The sequence below is a fragment of the Oncorhynchus nerka genome, linkage group LG1, assembly GCF_034236695.1.
Source record: "Oncorhynchus nerka isolate Pitt River linkage group LG1, Oner_Uvic_2.0, whole genome shotgun sequence".
Classification (NCBI taxonomy): Eukaryota; Metazoa; Chordata; class Actinopteri; order Salmoniformes; family Salmonidae; genus Oncorhynchus; species Oncorhynchus nerka.
This window is the reverse complement of record NC_088396.1, coordinates 46,815,243-46,834,306: the sequence shown is the minus strand read 5'-3', so window position 1 is coordinate 46,834,306 and position 19,064 is coordinate 46,815,243. Positions and strand designations below refer to the sequence as shown.

At 43.5% G+C, this 19,064-nt stretch overlaps 1 protein-coding gene across 1 annotated transcript in view; it reads right to left on the bottom strand.

Annotated features, from left to right (window-relative positions):
* Positions 1-19,064, bottom strand: part of LOC115130623 (glypican-6-like) — a 179,575-nt gene that overhangs the window by 23,731 nt on the left and 136,780 nt on the right. Inside the window, exons 5-6 of the mRNA XM_065019249.1 lie at positions 15,355-15,485; positions 13,794-13,940 (exon numbers count right to left, since the gene is read on the bottom strand). Of these exons, the coding sequence (XP_064875321.1) occupies positions 13,794-13,940; positions 15,355-15,485 (278 nt within the window). The remainder of the gene's footprint in view (positions 1-13,793; positions 13,941-15,354; positions 15,486-19,064) is intronic.

Here is a 19,064-nt window from a genome sequence, read left to right as displayed (position 1 = left end):
CATCTCTAAACCTTCACGGATAGATAATAACACTGAGAGGACAGGACAAGACCAAATGCATACTGCCTGAAGAAACCAATGCTTTACAAGGAAGAGTAAGCGTGTTATAGTGTACCGTGTTCAACTAATGAAAGAAATACAGTATGTTTGTGCTCTGAAAATATAGCACCAAACCTACTGTATTAACATACAGTATGTCACTGTGCAGTAAACGTTGCTCTGTCCACTCTGTGTAAAGTACCCCCGTTGTTCATCCCTCTTGCTTGCAGGTTCCAGTGGGAGTGTATTAACAAAGGGGGTGAACAGGAACCAACAACCAAGTGACTTCTTTCAATTAGTTGCTGTTATCGCAGCTATTTTACCCACAGTCAAATTGACCCAGCATGCTGTATTCAGAGAAGCCCCATTTGACATATCCTGCCAAATACCCCGGGCTCAGTCCCTGAGCGACTAGGCAGTTAGGCAATACACTTTATCATGGTGCACTCCATTTATCAAACAGGGATCCCTTGGGGAGGTAAAATGACAGAATATTGATGAAATAGCTATAAGTTTGTGGTAGAGATTTGCCCTAGGCTAGGACTGGAGAAGTAGTTAAGCGAGAGGAGATGATTAAAGGGAAACTCAGAGCAATCACGGGCCGTCCCTCCCCCGACTGGGCCGTCCCTCCCCCGGCTGGGCCGTCCCTCCCCCGGCTAGGCCGTCCCTCCCGCCGCTGGGCCGTCCCTCCCCCGGCTGGGCTGTCCCTCCCCGCGGCAACACCATTAGTTAAGATGAAGGAATGATCCACAGATGGAGATCCGGCTAACAGGAGACCAGGAGGAACTTGATGTGAAGACGCACCAAAATGATTCATGCCAAATCCCTGGATGATTATAGCACTCTTCCACCAAGTATGACATTAAATATCTGCGTATTAATAGCCATATTTATTTTTCAAATTACATGCAGTTAGTTTCAAGCTATGTGCAGAGGTTATTGGTACTGTCCAATTCAGGGCCCCCTGAGTGGCACAGTGGTCTTAGGCTCTGCATCGCAGTGCTAGAGGCGTCACTACATACCCTGGTTCGATTCCAGGCTGTATCACAACCGGCTGTGATTGGGAGGCCCATAGGGCGGCACACAATTAACCCAGAGTTGTCCGGGTCAGGGTTTGGCCGGGGTAGGCCAACTTGTGTTTGTGGTAGGTGGGTGGTAGTGGTGGTGTGTGTATGTTTGTCTGGAGATGGGAGGGAATGTGTTATTTGGTAACTCTCCTATGAGAACGTAACATAGGCTTGCATATGGCTGTTCACGTCTCTGAGCAGAGTGGCATCCTGACATGGTTGTGGAGCCATGGCTGTTCACGTCTCCGAGCAGAGTGGCATCCTGACATGGTTGTGGAGCCATGGCTGTTCAGCTGTTCACATCTCCAAGCAGAGTGGCATCCTGACATGTTTGGGAATAGAAATAGCTTTCTTCCCTCTGTCACTAGACACAGCTCTGAGAGCATGGTGCCATGCTGTCTTTCTGCTGTTTGGCACACAGCTCATACCCTCACCTCGTTTCACAATATCATCCATTAGTGGATAGCTAATTCAATAAATAAAATACAAGAAAACACCACAACTATGTTGTAGAGGAAATTATATTATATTATAAACTATTATAGAGTATTATAGAATGTGTATACATTTGACTATTTGAATTCTGAATTCTACAATGAGAGACAAAAGACTAGTATCCCCCATCTCCTCATCTCATCCTGTGATAGAAACATGGCGATAGTACCACACTGATAGTACCACGCTGGTAGAACCACGGCAATAGTACCACGCTGGTAGAACCACGCTGGTAGAACCACGGCGATAGTACCACGCTGGTAGAACCACGCTGGTAGAACCACGGCGAAAGTACCACGGCGATAGAACCACGGCGATAGAACCACGGTGATAGTACCACGGCGATAGTAGCACGGCGATAGTACCAAGCTGGTAGAACCACGGCGATAGTACCACGCTGGTAGAAACATGCTGATTGAAACATTTGCTAACTAGTCACCTGTTTGTTCATCCTCATTTCCCTGGAAACGGCCTGGCAAATTATTTAGCATACAAGTGGCTCTAAAGGCCTTGAAGAAAACACTAAACCACTTGTGTCAAACCCATTGTAATTCGCAATATTCTGAATGCAGTGGTTATCCAAGATTGCTGGTATTTGTCAGGCTACCATTTTTCAACCATTACATTTGTATGCTTGAGTACCGCCCTCCGTTCAGAGATTCCTAAATACACTGTCAAATAATAGGACTATCCATTTTTACACTGTTTATTTTCATGTGGTTTCGGTAAAAACTAACAATTATGTTAGAATCTGTGGAATCTACATAATAGCATGGCTTAGGCTAGAGTGGACAAATACAACCACTGGATATGTGGACTGGCCAACTTAGTTCCACTAAGCCGTATCCAAAACAAGAATGTTTCAGTGTCTAAGTGATTCTGGACTGCAGATGGTTTATGTATGGGTCAAGTCTTTGGAGAAGGAGAGGATGATGGCTTCCTGGCAGTGGTATAACCCAGGCCACCACACTGGCATTTCAAGTTCCAATGCGTATTGGCTGCAAATAACACAGGATATGTATAGTTGTTTCAAATGAATGAGAGACTTAATTCTATGAGTTCCAATTCTACGAGAGACCTAAATCTACTATGCTTCAGAGAGAAATGGGTAAATATAAGTAGTAAAATATTATCGGTATAACAGGTAGCATATAAAACACTAAGAAGAAGCAAAACTTCAGCTCAGAGGGCAGAATATAAGATTCAGCTGCATCAGACTGTTGTTGTGTTCCAAGATGATGCTCATCTAGCTAATGAAGATAGACTGTAGTGTGGTATCTATGGCACTGATCTGAAGCTATCCAATTTCTTTTACTGCACATGAGGCGCCACATCCATGCACAGCTAGAGGACTTTAGTCTCCCAAAAAGCAATCAATGAGCCAGGCACAATTAATTTACATCCACATAAATGTACTGGCGATGGAGAGCACACAGATTTGCAAGAACATGGAAATGGACATCACCCTATCGAGTTATAGAAATCTGAAGCCAAGAGTATAATTGCACAGAAATAATTTAACGGAGTTTATCAACCTGTTGCGACATCCACATTCAGTTGTGCACCAAATTATGCAGAGACTGGAGCAATACCTAAATCCAAAATGTTTTTACGTGCATACATTTCTAACTAAATGGTTGTAAATAGCGACAAAACATTATTTTATAATTCAATCATATAACTTTTTTGCTTCCTGCTTTTTCCTGTGATTGAAAAATGATATTGGAATACATTTCCCATCAAATCCTGATAAATCAAGTAAACAGGTTGCGTATCCATGCAGTAAACAGGTTGCGTATCCATGCAGTAAACAGGTTGTGTATCCATGCAGTAAACAGGTTGTGTATCCATGCAGTAAACAGGTTGGGTATCCATGCAGTAAACAGGTTGGGTATCCATGCAGTAAACAGGTTGTGTATCCATGCAGTAAACAGGTTGCGTATCCATGCAGTAAACAGGTTGCGTATCCATGCAGTAAACAGGTTGTGTATCCATGCAGTAAACAGGTTGAGTATCCATGCAGTAAACAGGTTGCGTATCCATGCAGTAAACAGGTTGCGTATCCATGCAGTAAACAGGTTGGGTATCCATGCAGTAAACAGGTTGTGTATCCATGCAGTAAAAAGGTTGTGTATCCATGCAGTAAACAGGTTGGGTATCCATGCAGTAAACAGGTTGTGTATCCATGCAGTAAAAAGGTTGTGTATCCATGCAGTAAACAGGTTGTGTATCCATGCAGTAAACAGGTTGCGTATCCATGCAGTAAACAGGTTGTGTATCCATGCAGTAAACAGGTTGTGTATCCATGCAGTAAACAGGTTGTGTATCCATGCAGTAAACAGGTTGTGTATCCATGCAGTAAACAGGTTGTGTATCCATGCAGTAAACAGGTTGTGTATCCATGCAGTAAACAGGTTGTGTATCCATGCAGTAAACAGGTTGCGTATCCATGCAGTAAACAGGTTGTGTATCCATGCAGGCCAGACAAGAACGCGGCAGGAGAAGACACGGAATAAAACTAGACCTTAACGTATACTAAATGGTACAATAAAGGGCCGCCATATCATCAAACATCAGCCACTAAAGGCCCTCTCAGCCTGACACTCTGTAGTGTCTTCATCTCCCTTTGGACATCCAAAATATCCATTCCTCTCTCAGGACTGTGATGGCGGATGGTGACAGGATGTCAGGCAATTAAGCGGTCATTACTCATGGAGCTGGAGCCTGGAGGTATGCTGGTTCCTCAGGGCTCCCACATAAACACTGCAACGCAGCTAGACGACGACACACAGACAGAGACACTTCCGATGTCCCAGCCATCCCAGGCTCGGCTCCCATCTTTTGGTTGGCTAATTCAGCGATGAAGTCAGACACTAACTCTGAATCAAAGGACACCTTAGCTTTTCATACATGCGATATCACCGAGAGTGTAACTGATAATGATGATGATAGAGAAGTTAAAGGAGGACGGTGAGCGGTGTAACTGTGGAGGAGGCCTCCCACAGTGAACCCAGACAGCTCTGATGATGAATAAACAGACAAGAGCAGTGATAACTGCTGCATCTGTGGGAGACTGCAGCTACAGTAGGAGAAGCCACAGGATCCGAGTTAATAACTGGATGCTGCCTGGCAGCTGGAGTTGGGCTGCTACCTGGCAGCTGGAGGTGGGCTGCTACCTGGCAGCTGGAGATGGGCTGCTATCTGGCAGCTGGAGCTGGGCTGCTATCTGACAGCTGGAGGTGGGCTGCTACCTGGCAGCTGGAGGTGGGCTGCTGCCTGGCAGCTGGAGGTGGGCTTCTACCTGGCAGCTGGAGGTGGGCTGCTATCTGACAGCTGGAGGTGGGCTGCTACCTGGCAGCTGGAGGTGGGCTTCTATCTGGCAGCTGGAGCTGGGCTGCTATCTGACAGCTGGAGGTGGGCTGCTACCTGGCAGCTGGAGGTGGGCTGCTACCTTGCAGCTGGAGGTGGGCAGCTACCTGGCAGCTGGAGGTGGGCTTCTAACTGGCAGCTGGAGGTGGGCTGCTGCCTGGCAGCTGGAAGTGGGCTGCTACCTGGCAGCTGGAGGTGGGCTGCTGCCTGGCAGCTGGAGGTGGGCTGCTGCCTGGCAGCTGGAGGTGGGCTGCTACCTGGCAGCTGGAGGTGGGCTGCTATCTGGCAGCTGGAGCTGGGCTGCTATCTGACAGCTGGAGGTGGGCTGCTACCTGGCAGCTGGAGGTGGGCTGCTACCTTGCAGCTGGAGGTGGGCAGCTACCTGGCAGCTGGAGGTGGGCTTCTAACTGGCAGCTGGAGGTGGGCTGCTGCCTGGCAGCTGGAAGTGGGCTGTTACCTGGCAGCTGGAGGTGGGCTGCTACCTGGCAGCTGGAGGTGGGCTGCTATCTGGCAGCTGGAGGTGGGCTGCTACCTGGCAGCTGGAGGTGGGCTGCTATCTGACAGCTGGAGGTGGGCTGCTGCCTGGCAGCTGGAGGTGGGCTGCTACCTGGCAGCTGGAGGTGGGCTGCTATCTGACAGCTGGAGGTGGGCTGCTTCTGGATGAGCAGACACCCCCACAACCCCAAGCCTAATCTAAACTGCAGCAATCTACAGTATTGCCTCCTCTATCACATTTATCACGCCCACTTCTGGATTCATATTTTTGTAGTCTGATCATTGATTGTTAAAGTTAACCCTTTACTGAGGTGGGCTAAATATGGGTCACACAGAGTGTTTCTTGGTAATCTTAAACAAATCTACTTCATTCACCTCACACACATGGTTATGGGCATTAAAAAAGAAGACACCTGTACCATGTCAGATAAAGAGTTTAAATGTATTACATTTTGAGTTTGCATCCCAAGATTACACTTTATATACATCATAGAAGACTGAAATATAACACAACTGTTTGACAGAGACACACTGGATTTTCAGCATGTTCTTTTTTGTAATGTTCAAACATGATGAAATTATGAAAAAATTCCACATTCCACCGATGAGGCCACGAGGTAATTTGACTACAGGAAAGGGCTACAGAATGATGCAATTACATTACCATATGTCTGCACTATATCCTTACAGTTTTTTTACACTGCTTTAATACCCCCTATAACTCATACATCAATGAAAATACATTCTGACATACAAAATGCATTTTGTATTCAGAAATAGATTCTTTAGCAGAAATTCATTTCTCTGTGGGCAGTGTGATTATTTTAAGACAACGTCCAGCTTCACATTTCATGCTAATGACGGGCTTTGCATAAAGAAAAGCATACCAGTGTGTCTGTTTAACATTCTGGCTCTCGCCAACACCACAACAGCTCCTTGCATTATTATTGAATGAACTCTATGGCATCATGAAACTGAGAGGACGGCTGACTATGGAAAGCTACAGTACTGTAGTAACTCAAACTTTTTATGGAGCCGGTAAGATCTATGAACCAATCAGCACAGCAGAGAACTAGACACCCCCTGACTACAGTGCACATGGATGCTCATAACGGGATACCCTCATCAGGTGTCCTTGTCTAGCCGTCACATGTCCATAATCAGCCTCTGTCACTCACCTCAACATCTAAAGGGAATCTCCAAGCTGGCTAAATGCCCAGTTATTCATGAGGCAGTCTGGAGGCCTCGTTTCACTCTGTCTGCCATTTGAGCAACCACCCAGATGACGACTGCCACCGGCTCCACCCCCGGTGGTACACCTGACAACTATCTACAGCACCGGTCCTGGTGGTACACCTGACTACTATCTACAGCACCGGTCCTGGTGGTACACCTGACAACTATCTACAGCACCGGTCCTGGTGATACACCTGACAACTATCTACCGCACCGGTCCTGTTGGTACACCTGACAACTATCTACAGCACCGGTCCTGGTGGTACACCTGACAACTATCTACAGCACCGGTCCTGGTGGTACGCCTGACAACTATCTACAGCACCGGTCCTGGTGGTACACCTGACAACTATCTACAGCACCGGTCCTGGTGGTACGCCTGACAACTATCTACAGCACCGGTCCTGTTGGTACACCTGACAACTATCTACAGCACCGGTCCTGGTGGTACGCCTGACAACTATCTACAGCACCGGTCCTGGTGGTACACCTGACTACTACCTACAGCACCGGTCCTGGTGGTACACCTGACAACTATCTACAGCACCGGTCCTGGTGGTACACCTGTCTACTATCTACAGCACCGGTCCTGGTGGTACACCTGACAACTATCTACAGCACCGGTCCTGGTGGTACACCTGACTACTACCCACAGCACCGGTCCTGGTGGTACACCTGACAACTATCTACAGCACCGGTCCTGGTGGTACACCTGTCTACTATCTACAGCACCGGTCCTGGTGGTACACCTGACAACTATCTACAGCACCGGTCCTGGTGGTACACCTGACTAATATCTACAGCAACGGTCCTGGTGGTACACCTGACAACTACCTACAGCACCGGTCCTGGTGGTACACCTGACAACTATCTACAGCACCGGTCCTGGTGGTACACCTGACTACTATCTACAGCACCGGTCCTGGTGGTACACCTGACTACTATCTACAGCACCGGTCCTGGTGGTACACCTGACTACTATCTACAGCACCGGTCCTGGTGGTACACCTGACAACTATCGACAGCACCGGTCCTGGTGGTACACCTGACAACTATCTACAGCACCGGTCCTGGTGGTACACCTGACTACTATCTACAGCACCGGTCCTGGTGGTACACCTGACTACTATCTACAGCACCGGTCCTGGTGGTACACCTGACAACTATCTACAGCACCGGTCCTGGTGGTACACCTGACTTCTAATACGATGTTTAACAGCCAATGTTGTTACAGAACACCATAAAATACAGAGGCCCTGACTAAGGTCTCAACAGCTCCAAAAATGCAATGCTTTGTAATCAAACGCAGACCACTCTGCAATAACATAAAACATGTACTTAAAAGAGTACTCTTATGGGAGTAGCTTCTGAGACAGTGGCTGAGATGGTGGCTGAGATATATACACTGCTCAAAAAATAAAGGGAACACTAAAATAACACATCCTAGTTCTGAATGAATGAAATATTTTTCCTTACATAGTTGAATGTGCTGACAACAAAATCACACAGAAATTATCAATGGAAATCAAATGTATCAACCCATGGAGGTCTGGCTGATCCAACTTTGATGTAATGTCCTTAAAACAAGTCCAAATTAGGCTCAGTAGTGTGTGTGGCCTCCACATGCCTGTATGACCTCCTTACGACGCCTGGGCATGCTCCTGATGAGGTGGCGGATGGTCTACTGAGGGATCTCCTCCCAGACCTGGACTAAAGCATCCGCCAACTCCTGGACAGTCTGTGGTGCAACGTGGCATTGGTGGATGGAGCGAGACATGATGTCCCAGATGTGCTCAATTGGATTCAGGTCTGGGGAACGGGCGGGCCAGTCCATAGCATCAATGCCTTCCTCTTGCAGGAACTGCTGACACACTCCAGCCACATGAGGTCTAGCATTGTCTTGCATTAGGAGGAACCCAGGGCCAACCGCATCAGCATATGGTCTCACGGGGTCTGAGGATCTCATCTCGGTACCTAATGGCAGTCAGGCTACCTCTGGCAAGCACATGGAGGGCTGTTCGGCCCCCCAAAGAAATGCCACCCCACACCATGACTGACCCACCGCCAAACCGGTCATGCTGGAGGATGTTGCAGGCAGCAGAACGTTCTCCACGGCGTCTCCAGACTCTGTCACGTCTGTCACACGTGCTCAGTGTGAACCTGCTTTCATCTGTGAAGAGCACAGGGCGCCAGTGGCGAATTTGCCAATCTTGGTGTTCTCTGGCAAATGCCAAACGTCATGCACGGTGTTGGGCTGTAAGCACAACCCCCACCTGTGGACGTCGGGCCCTCATACCACCCTCATGGAGTCTGTTTTTGACCGTTTGAGCAGACACATGCACATTTGTGGCCTGCTGGAGGTCATTTTGCAGGGCTCTGGCAGTGCTCCTCCTGCTCCTCCTTGCACAAAGGCGGAGGTAGCGGTCCTGCTGCTGGGTTGTTGCCCTCCTACGGCCTCCTCCACGTCTCCTGATGTACTGGCCTGTCTCCTGGTAGCGCCTCCATGCTCTGGACACTACGCTGACAGACACAGCAAACCTTCTTGCCACAGCTCGCATTGATGTCCCATCCTGGATGAGCTGCACTACCTGAGCCACTTGTGTGGGTTGTAGACTCCGTCTCATGCTACCACTAGAGTGAAAGCACCGCCAGCATTCAAAAGTGACCGAAACATCAGCCAGGAAGCATAGGAACTGAGAAGTGGTCTGTGGTCACCACCTGCAGAACCACTCCTTTATTGGGGGTGTCTTGCTAATTGCCTATAATTTCCACCTGTTGTCTATTCCATTTGCCCAACAGCATGTGACATTTATTGTCAATCAGTGTTGCTTCCTAAGTGGACAGTTTGATTTCACAGTAGTGTGATTGACTTGGAGTTACATTGTGTTGTTTAAGTGTTCCCTTTATTTTTTTGAGCAGTGTATATATGGTATACCGTTGGGGCTTTAGATGTCACTGTGCTTGTTTACAACAGTAGTTGCCAGGAAATACACAACCCTATCTCGTCTGTACAGATGTCGGAACTTAATTTGATCCATCGCGTTGCAGGAGGAAAATAAGATTCCTGCAGCAGGAGGATTTGAATGAATATTTAATATTTAAAATCACTATAGCAGCGTGGGCAACTAGCATATCTGACACGAATTAAACAAGCAATCAAATCGATCTCCTCAGTACATGTTAGTGAAGTCGACACAGATCAGAATAATTATCCTACGGTATAGGGTCCTCCTCTCACATATTGCTTGGTCTGCTGCTCCATCGGTGTGGACATGACAGGTAAGCTTGTATGCATGATATCATACAGGCTACGATTTTTTGAAAATAACATATTTTACTGACTTTTTAAGAATGATTAATAGCCAGAATAGTGGTGTTTCACTGTGAAGATAATATATGTACATTTATTATTAAATAACACCAATACTCAAGATAAAAATGGGTTTATATTTGTTGATAACTAATATTGAAAAGTGATGAACCAGAAACTTGTGGAGACATCAACACTTTGAATAAATGCTAACATTTGTATTGTTTATTCCTATATCTGTGCATTAGTCCTTAAAACACAATCAATTGTACAAATACGTCATTCCCGAGTGAGGGACATCTCAAGGAGATTAACCTCCAACATTCATAAGTTTGTTCAGTACATGAGGGCAAATTTAATCATGACAGCCACAGGATTCTTTTTTAAAGACAGGACAGGAGTTTACAGGTTGTTGTTCCAGCCCTTCACTAACACCTAATTAAACTTATTGGGATCTAAATTGAAGATTTGCACACAGTGCAATCACCTGTGACAGAAATCAAGTCTGTATTCAAGAATGAGATTCATAAGTTACAATGTCCTGACAAACCTGCATGATAAACAGTAACATGGGTAAATCTATTTCCATCTAACATTGTGATGTTAGGTAGAAATATGGTGATTATCCTTGTGACTGGGAAATTCACAACAAGTTATTTACGTCTGCAGGGTGTCGGGGTGGGACGTCCTTCAACCTAGAACATGCAGAGATAAGGGGGGAGGAATTAACCACACTGCTCAAATTTCTATGCTGGTTCAAGTTGCTGAAGCCACAACTACCTTCATTAAAGTACAATCGTTTTTATTACAGTTTTGCATATTTTTAAGCTTGGTCAAGTGTAGAATAACTTAGGCTCTAATTTTGTTTAGCAACGATAGGGGAATGAAAAGTGGCAAGAGAAAGTTAGCTAACGTTAGATAGGCAACGTTAAACAGACACTGCTTGCAGCTAGCTAGCAAAACAGGCTCATCCTCAGAAAGCATTAATTATTTGGCTGGCTAGCAAGCCTAGATTGAACAGAGCACCGCTGGCTAAATTTCCTATGTTATTCATCAGATGTTGGTAAAATGTCTTACCTCCAAAACGAGTTAGGCAGGACTGTTTTCTCCTGCCAAGCCAATGCAATGGAGTGAAACGTGACCAGGTGCCAAACTTTAGTCCATCCTCGGCGAAGGATACATTAGATTGGCCAATTTTGACGTCCCGCCTAGAAATTCTGCCTCAAAAGGCAGCATCCTTATTATCGCCAGCTGATGTCTCGTTAAACTATCAATACATGCTAAATCCATCCACACAGCTGATGTCTCGTTAAACCATCAATACATGCTAAATCCATCCGCACAGCTGATGTCTCGTTAAACTATCAATACATCCTAAATCCATCCACACAGCTGATGTCTCGTTAAACTATCAATACATCCTAAATCCATCCACACAGCTGATGTCTCGTTAAACTATCAATACATGCTAAATCCATCCGCACAGCTGATGTCTCGTTAAACCATCAATACATGCTAAATCCATCCGCACAGCTGATGTCTCGTTAAACCATCAATACATGCTAAATCCATCCGCACCGCTGATGTCTCATTAAACCATCAATACATGCTAAATCCATCCGCACCGCTGATGTCTCGTTAAACCATCAATACATGCTAAATCCATCCACACAGCTGATGTCTCATTAAACCATCAATACATGCTAAATCCATCTGCACCGCTGATCTCAATTACAACCATTACTGGTCACCTAATTACCACTTCCTAAAATATTATGTCCACGTCCTGCTTGCAACCAAAGTCTTTCAAGATATGTTCGCCCTCTGGTTGGTATTGTCATCGCAACAACTTAGTAATTTCGAACAGACTAAGGGTGATTTATCTATACTAAACAAAAATATAAATATAATAAACACTTTCAACAATTTTATTCAAAAGTGTCTGGTATGGTCATTTCTTATCAATATTGGGGGTAAAATAACCCTGGGCTGTTCATATTTGAAACTACATCAAGTCAATCAGGGGATTTAGTTATTTGTGCCAGAATGGCGTGGGCCGGAATCAAACCCACGCTGACAAGGTAGGCCTATATGTGCGTCCTAACCGCTAGACACCCCAGGCCAAGATTGAACTCAATTTTGACATTTCATCTGTAAACTACAGATACACTAGACACTTGTATGTCGTAGCCTAGCGGAGACCAATATCTATCTTGTGTTATTTAGCTATATAAAACAACGGGTGTTGATGTGTAGGGCTGCATTTCACATTTAATTTCTTTTACATTTATTTGAACGATGCAGTAATAGGACCTAGGTCTATAGCGTTTGAGCGAGTGAGAGAAAACATTATTTTGATAGCAAGCCCTGATCCCAAAGACCTGACTGCCCCCGCATGGAGAGAAAGAGAACTGCTCATTGTCAGTCACTCAAGGCTCATTTGAATTTCAAGATGAATCAGGAAAATTCTCAGTGACAAAAGAGGGATCAATTTAAGATCTGACCTCTGCAATTCTTATTTTCAGTGACAATACATTAGAGAGTAGGGCATAGGAGACAATAACATACAGAGTCCCAGACAAAATGATAAACGTTAACAGTAGAATTCATAAAGCTTACACTGTGTTGCATCGCACTCCAGACAATCCTCTGGTAAGCAGCATAGAATAAGAAAGAGAAGCACTTTAATTAAATAGAGCAGGAAGAGGGAGGTACACACACACACACACACACACACACACACACACACACACACACACACACACACACACACACACAAATGACATCCAAATGCATTAATCCGACGACATCAGAGTCCTTCAAAAAGAGTTAAGAGGAGGAACAAAGTTAAGGAAAATAATAATTACTATTCATTAATTAAATAGATGGAAGAAAATGTATATTTTCTTATAATGGTATTCTGGTTTTAGCATGAAGTCATGCATAACTTCATTTTCTCAATCCAGTTATTATTTTCCTGTGTTACAAAATAGAGTTGACATTCAATTGAGTCCATAATTGAAATACTGTTGAAATACCGAATGAAAGGAACGTCTGTGCGTAAGTTGAATATTGTTCAACTTGCAGCTACAAATGTTATTTATCAAACAGACGCATATTGAATAGATAAACACATTTAGAATACATTCAAAATGAAGTGCTTGAGGATTATTGAGAGAAACACATTTAACCTCAAGGTTTTTGTTATCCTACAAATATAGCACTGCACGATAGAGACAGACTTTTGAAATCGGTCAATTTGACAAGCCTTAACTCCTGGCCTTCACATTACCCTCTGCATGCAGACAAAGTGACTGGACTTGTACAAATAATAAATGCAGATACATTTCTCACACCTGAATTGGACTGTCAGCTTTATATTGAGCTTAGGATCCTAAAGCCTACCCTTACCAAAACACCAAGTTAATGTCACTGAGATAAACACCAGAACACGATTCAATGATTCAAAACAAAGCTAATCTGATAGAAAGTAAAGGTTTACTTTGTACAGCAAACACCTGCCTCTGTCAATCTCTCAAATTCTATGAATCTTTTCTTTCTTATTTGTGAGATACACAAAGACAGGAAAAGCTTTGCTGGACACTTCTCTTTGCACTACCGGGGTAAAGCTGATGATTTGTTAACAAACACAGATCGATAGAGAGAGGGAAAGAGGGGCCTGAACGGAGGGCGTTTTAATCAACAGTGTCAAGACAGAAAGACAAATTATGTTTACTCTGGGGCAGTGGCTCTGTGGGCTGTGTGTCTCTGCTTCTCCTTACCAGTCTGTCCAGGCTGGTGCCAGCTGCAGTGGTGGGCCGCTCCTCTGGGCTGTAGGGCCTGAAACGGGCGTTGAACACATCCGAAATGCCGCGGGTAGACCTGCCACCCATTCCTGAGGGCTTTGGCTGGCCGCAGCCTTGAAAAACCTGCAATTACACAGAGAAGGACATCGAACTGCTGGACTGCGAGAGAAGCTAGAATTACCTGGGATGTGGAAAAGATGGAAAACAAGATGTTTTGATAATGCTTTGCGGATCCTAAGGCCTTAGGATCCTAAAGCCTTGTGGATCCTAAAGCCTTGTGGATCCTAAAGCCTTGTGAATCCAATGGCCTTGTGCATCCTAAGGCCTTGTGAATCACGAACATGACAGTGCTCAAAGTCACATTTATCTAACCAGAGCTGATAGGTTTTTCAAATGAGCATATCCAGCCTTGTAAAATATCATGGAGTTCACTTTTTAAAGGATTATGGGCAATTCACCACATATATTGTACTTTAAAGATAAACAAATCTGTATCATGAGAAAGCTATTGGAGTATTTATCCTTGAACGAGAGCAAGCATTCAACATGTAGCCTTGAACGAGAGAGAGCATTCAACATGCAGCCTTGAACGAGAGAGAGCATTCAACATGTAGCCTTGGACGAGAGCAAGCATTCAACATGCAGCCTTGAACGAGAGCAAGCATTCAACATGTAGCCTTGATCGAGAGCAAGCATCCAACATGTAGCCTTGGACGAGAGAGAGCATTCAACATGTAGCCTTGGACGAGAGCAAGCATTCAACATGTAGCCTTGATCGAGAGCAAGCATCCAACATGTAGCCTTGAACGAGAGAGAGCATTCAACATGTAGCCTTGAACGAGAGAGAGCAAACATTCAACATGCAGCCTTGATCGAGAGAGAGCATTCAACATGCAGCCTTGATCGAGAGCAAGCATTCAACATGCAGCCTTGATCGAGAGCAAGCATCCAACATGTAGCCTTGAACGAGAGCAAGCATTCAACATGCAGCCTTGGACGAGAGCAACCATCCAACATGTAGCCTTGGATGAGAGCAACCATCCAACATGTAGCCTTGAACGAGAGCAAACATTCAACATGTGGCCTTGGACGAGAGCAAGCATCCAACATGTAGCCTTGGACGAGAGCAAGTATTTAAGCCTGTGTAGACTGAAAAATCTCCTCACAACCACTTCAGTTTATTCTTGCAATGACTACAATTTTGTGGGCAAAGTAAAATGCCGTAAAACACAGGAAACACATTAACTTCTGTTAGTTGAACTAAGATTATCTAACCAATGGGGAACATGTAATTCAAATACAAAGACCTAAAATTGGATATAATGAGAATGGTTTGCAATACTCACCTAAAGCACGATTCAGTTGGTTTTCAAATATAAACTGTACCTGACAGAATACAGCTGTGCCCTACTGTCCTTACAGACTTAATGTGGGAGTACAGAACAAGTAACGCCATACACTTTTCATTTGTGTTTTGTTGGACTCTAGACACTTTATTTGCTTCTGGGAATCAGTTTGATTAATTTGGTTGACATACCTTGTAGGAGAGCTGGACGCTGTTGTCTTGCATATTCATGATGGCCTCTGAAATCTTCACATCAATGGGCTCCATGACAGACTCAATGTTGAAGGGTCCCTCCAGCCTCTGTGCCACCAGCAACATGGCATCTGTCACAGAATAAAGGAAGGAGAGAACATTAGCCACAATGCCTTCCAAAAGCTTTGAGATTGAGGATGTATGGGTGTCCAGAGAAAGCAGATTATCCTCATTTGCATTCAATGCTTTACCATGGTATCAATATGTAAATTCACGTATCTCTTCAGCAAAATGTACAATGGCGTCAGAAAATATTCATACCCCTTAACGTATTCCACATTTTGTTAAATATATTGTTTGTTCTCACTCACCTAGAGAATACCCCATAATTACAAAGTGAAAACATGTTTTTCAAAATGTTTGCAAATGTATTTATAATCTAATACAGAAATATCTCATTTCCATGCCAAGAGTGTGCAAAGAATTTGAAGAATCTAAAATATAAAATATATTTTGATTTGTTTAACACTTTTATGGTTACAACATGATTCCATACGTGTTATTTCATAGTTTTGATGTCTTCACTATTATTCTACAATGTGGAACATAGTAAAAATAAAGAAAAACCCCAACATTTTGACTGGTACTGTAAGTATTCACACCCTTGACTCAATACATGTTCGAATCACCTTTAGCAGTGATTACAGCTGTGTCTCTCTCTCTCTAAGAGCTTTGCACACCTGGATTGTACAATATTTGCATATTATTCTTTAATTTATCCAAGCTCTGTCAAGTTGGTTGTTGATCATTGCTAAACAGTCATTTTCAGGTCTTTCCATAGATTTTCAAGCAAATTTAAGTAAAAAACTGTAACTAAGTCACTCAGGAAAATTCAATGTTGTCTTTGTAAGCTTTGTAAGCTTTCTGTTTTAGTTTATTATCCTGCTAAAAGATTAATTTTCTTCCCAGTGTCAGTTGGAAAGCCAGGTTTTCTTCTTGGATATTTACTTTTTTTCAACAAAAAATCCAACCTAGTCTTTGCCAATGACAAGCATACCCATAACATGATAAAGCCACCACCATGCTTCAAAATATGAAGAGAGGTACTCAGTGATGTGTTTGCCCCAAAAATAACACTTTGTATTCAGTACATAAAATGTTACTTTAGTGCCTTATTGCAAACAGGATGCAAGTTTTGGAATAGTTTTATTCTGTACAAACGTCCTTCTTTTCACTCTGTCATTTAGGTTAGTATTGTGGAGTAACTATGATGTTGTTGATCCATGTTCAGTTTTCTTCTATCACAGCCATTAAAGGGATACTTCAGGATTTTGGCAATGAGGCCCTTTGTGTACTTCCCAAGAGTCAGATGAACTTGTGGATACCAATTTTATGTATCTGTTTCGCGAGCCAATTCTAACTAACATTAGCACAATGACTGGAAGTCTATGTGTATCCAAAGTGTACAAATAGACTTCCAGTCGTTGCACTAATGCTAGTTAGCAATTGAGCTAACTAGCGCTAGTTAGCAACTTCCTTCAAACTGCAAGCAAAGACATAAAAATGGTATCCACAAATTCTTCTGACTCTGGGTCAGTAGATCAAGGGCCTCATTGCCAAAATTCCAATGTATCCCTTTAAACTCTAACCGTTTTAAAATCCCCATTGGCCTCATGGTGTAATCCCTGAGCGGTTTCCTTCCTCTCCGGTAACTGAGTTAAACAAGGCGCCTGTATTTTTGTAGTGACTGGATGTATTGATACACCATCCAAAGTATAATTAATAACTTCACCATGCTCAAAGGTATATTTAATGTCTGCTTTTTGTGTTTTTACCCATCTACCAATAGGTTCCCTTCTTTGCGAGGCATTGGAAAACCTCCCTGGTCTTTGTGGTTGAATCTGTGTTTGAAATTCACTGCTTGACTGAGGGACCTTACAGATAATTGTATGTGTGGGTACATAGATTAGGTAGTCATTCAAAAATCATGTTAAACACTACTTATTATGTGACTTGTTAAGCCAATGTTGAATACTTTCTGAAGGCAGTATACAGAATATAGTATATACACTGAAAAATATAAATAGAAAATAGAACATTGTTATTGTTCATATAAGGAAATCAATCAATTTAAATAAATAAATTAGGCCCTAATCTATGGATTTCACGTGAATGGGAATACAGATATGCGTCTGCTGGTCACATATACCTTAAAATGAATGTAGGGATGTGAATCAGAAAACCAGTCAGTATCTGGTGTGACCACTTTTTGCCTCATGCAAATGAAATAGAGTTGATTGTGGCCTGTGGAATGTTGTCCCACTCCTCTTCAATGTCTGTGAGAAGTTGCTGGATATTGGCAGGAACTGGAACACGCTGTCATACACATTGATCCAAAACATCCAAAACTTGCTGAATGGGTGACATGTCTGGTGAATATGCAGGCCATGGAAGAACTGGGACATTTTCCAGGAATTGTGTACAGATCCTTGTGACATGGGTCCGTGCATTATTATTTTGAAACATGAGGTGATGGCAGCGGACAAATGGGCCTCGTCAAGGTGTCTCCGTGCATTCAGATTTACATTGATAAAATACAATTGTGTTCATTGTCCATAGCTTAATCCTGCCCGTACCATAACCCCACCGCCACCATGGGACTGTCTGTTCACAACGTTGACATGAGTTTGACATGAGACATAAGTCTGCGGATGTGAAGCCATTTGGACGTACTGCCAAATCCTTTAAAACAACGTTGGAAGCGGTGTATGGCAGAGACATGAACATTCAATACTCTGGCGACAGCTTTGGTCGACCTTCCTGCAGTCAGCATGCCAATTTCACACTCCCTCAAAACTTGAGACATCTGTGGCATTGTGTTGTCTGCCAAAACTGCACATTTTGGAGTGGCCATTTATTGTCCCCAGCACCAGGTGCACCTATGTAATGATCATGATGTTTAATCAGCTTCTTGATATGCTACACCTGTCAGGTGGATGGATTATCTTGACAAAGAGAAATGCTTACTAACAGGTAAATGAAACATTGGACCAACATTTTACATGTTGCATTAACATTTTTGTTCAGTATATTTATGAATCACGCAAAACACTTGGTATTGGCCAATAGTGTCTCATCATAACAAATTGTTATGTGGGTTTGACACATTAAATGAATTACCGCATCTCATTGCAGCAACACATAATTATGTAGCATGAACACTTCTGGGAGTAAAATTCAATTTCTATGTAGATTAACTCAATAGAGTCAATATAATTTAGTTGTACAAAATAAAACGAACAACGCTGATGAGTCATTGTTTCAATAGAATTTCTCAAAGCGAAGCACTTTGAGTTCTTATTTACATCCGCCCAAGGCACGGACACTATAAAGTCACTGAGGTCTTACTTACAGAAATGTAAATGTAAATGTAGCCAAACTTTTTGAGAATGACACAAATATGAATTTTCACCAAGTCTGCTGCTTCAGTTCAGTGTCTTTAGATATTTTTGTCAGATGTTACTATGGAATACTGAAGTATAATTACAAGCATTTCATGAGTGTCAAAGGCTTTTATTAACAATTACATGAAGTTGATGCAAAGAGTATATTTGCTGTGTTGACCCTTCTTTTTCAAGACCTCTGCAATCCACCCTGGCATGCTGTCAATTAACTTCTGGGCCACATCCTGACGGATGGCAGCCTAATCT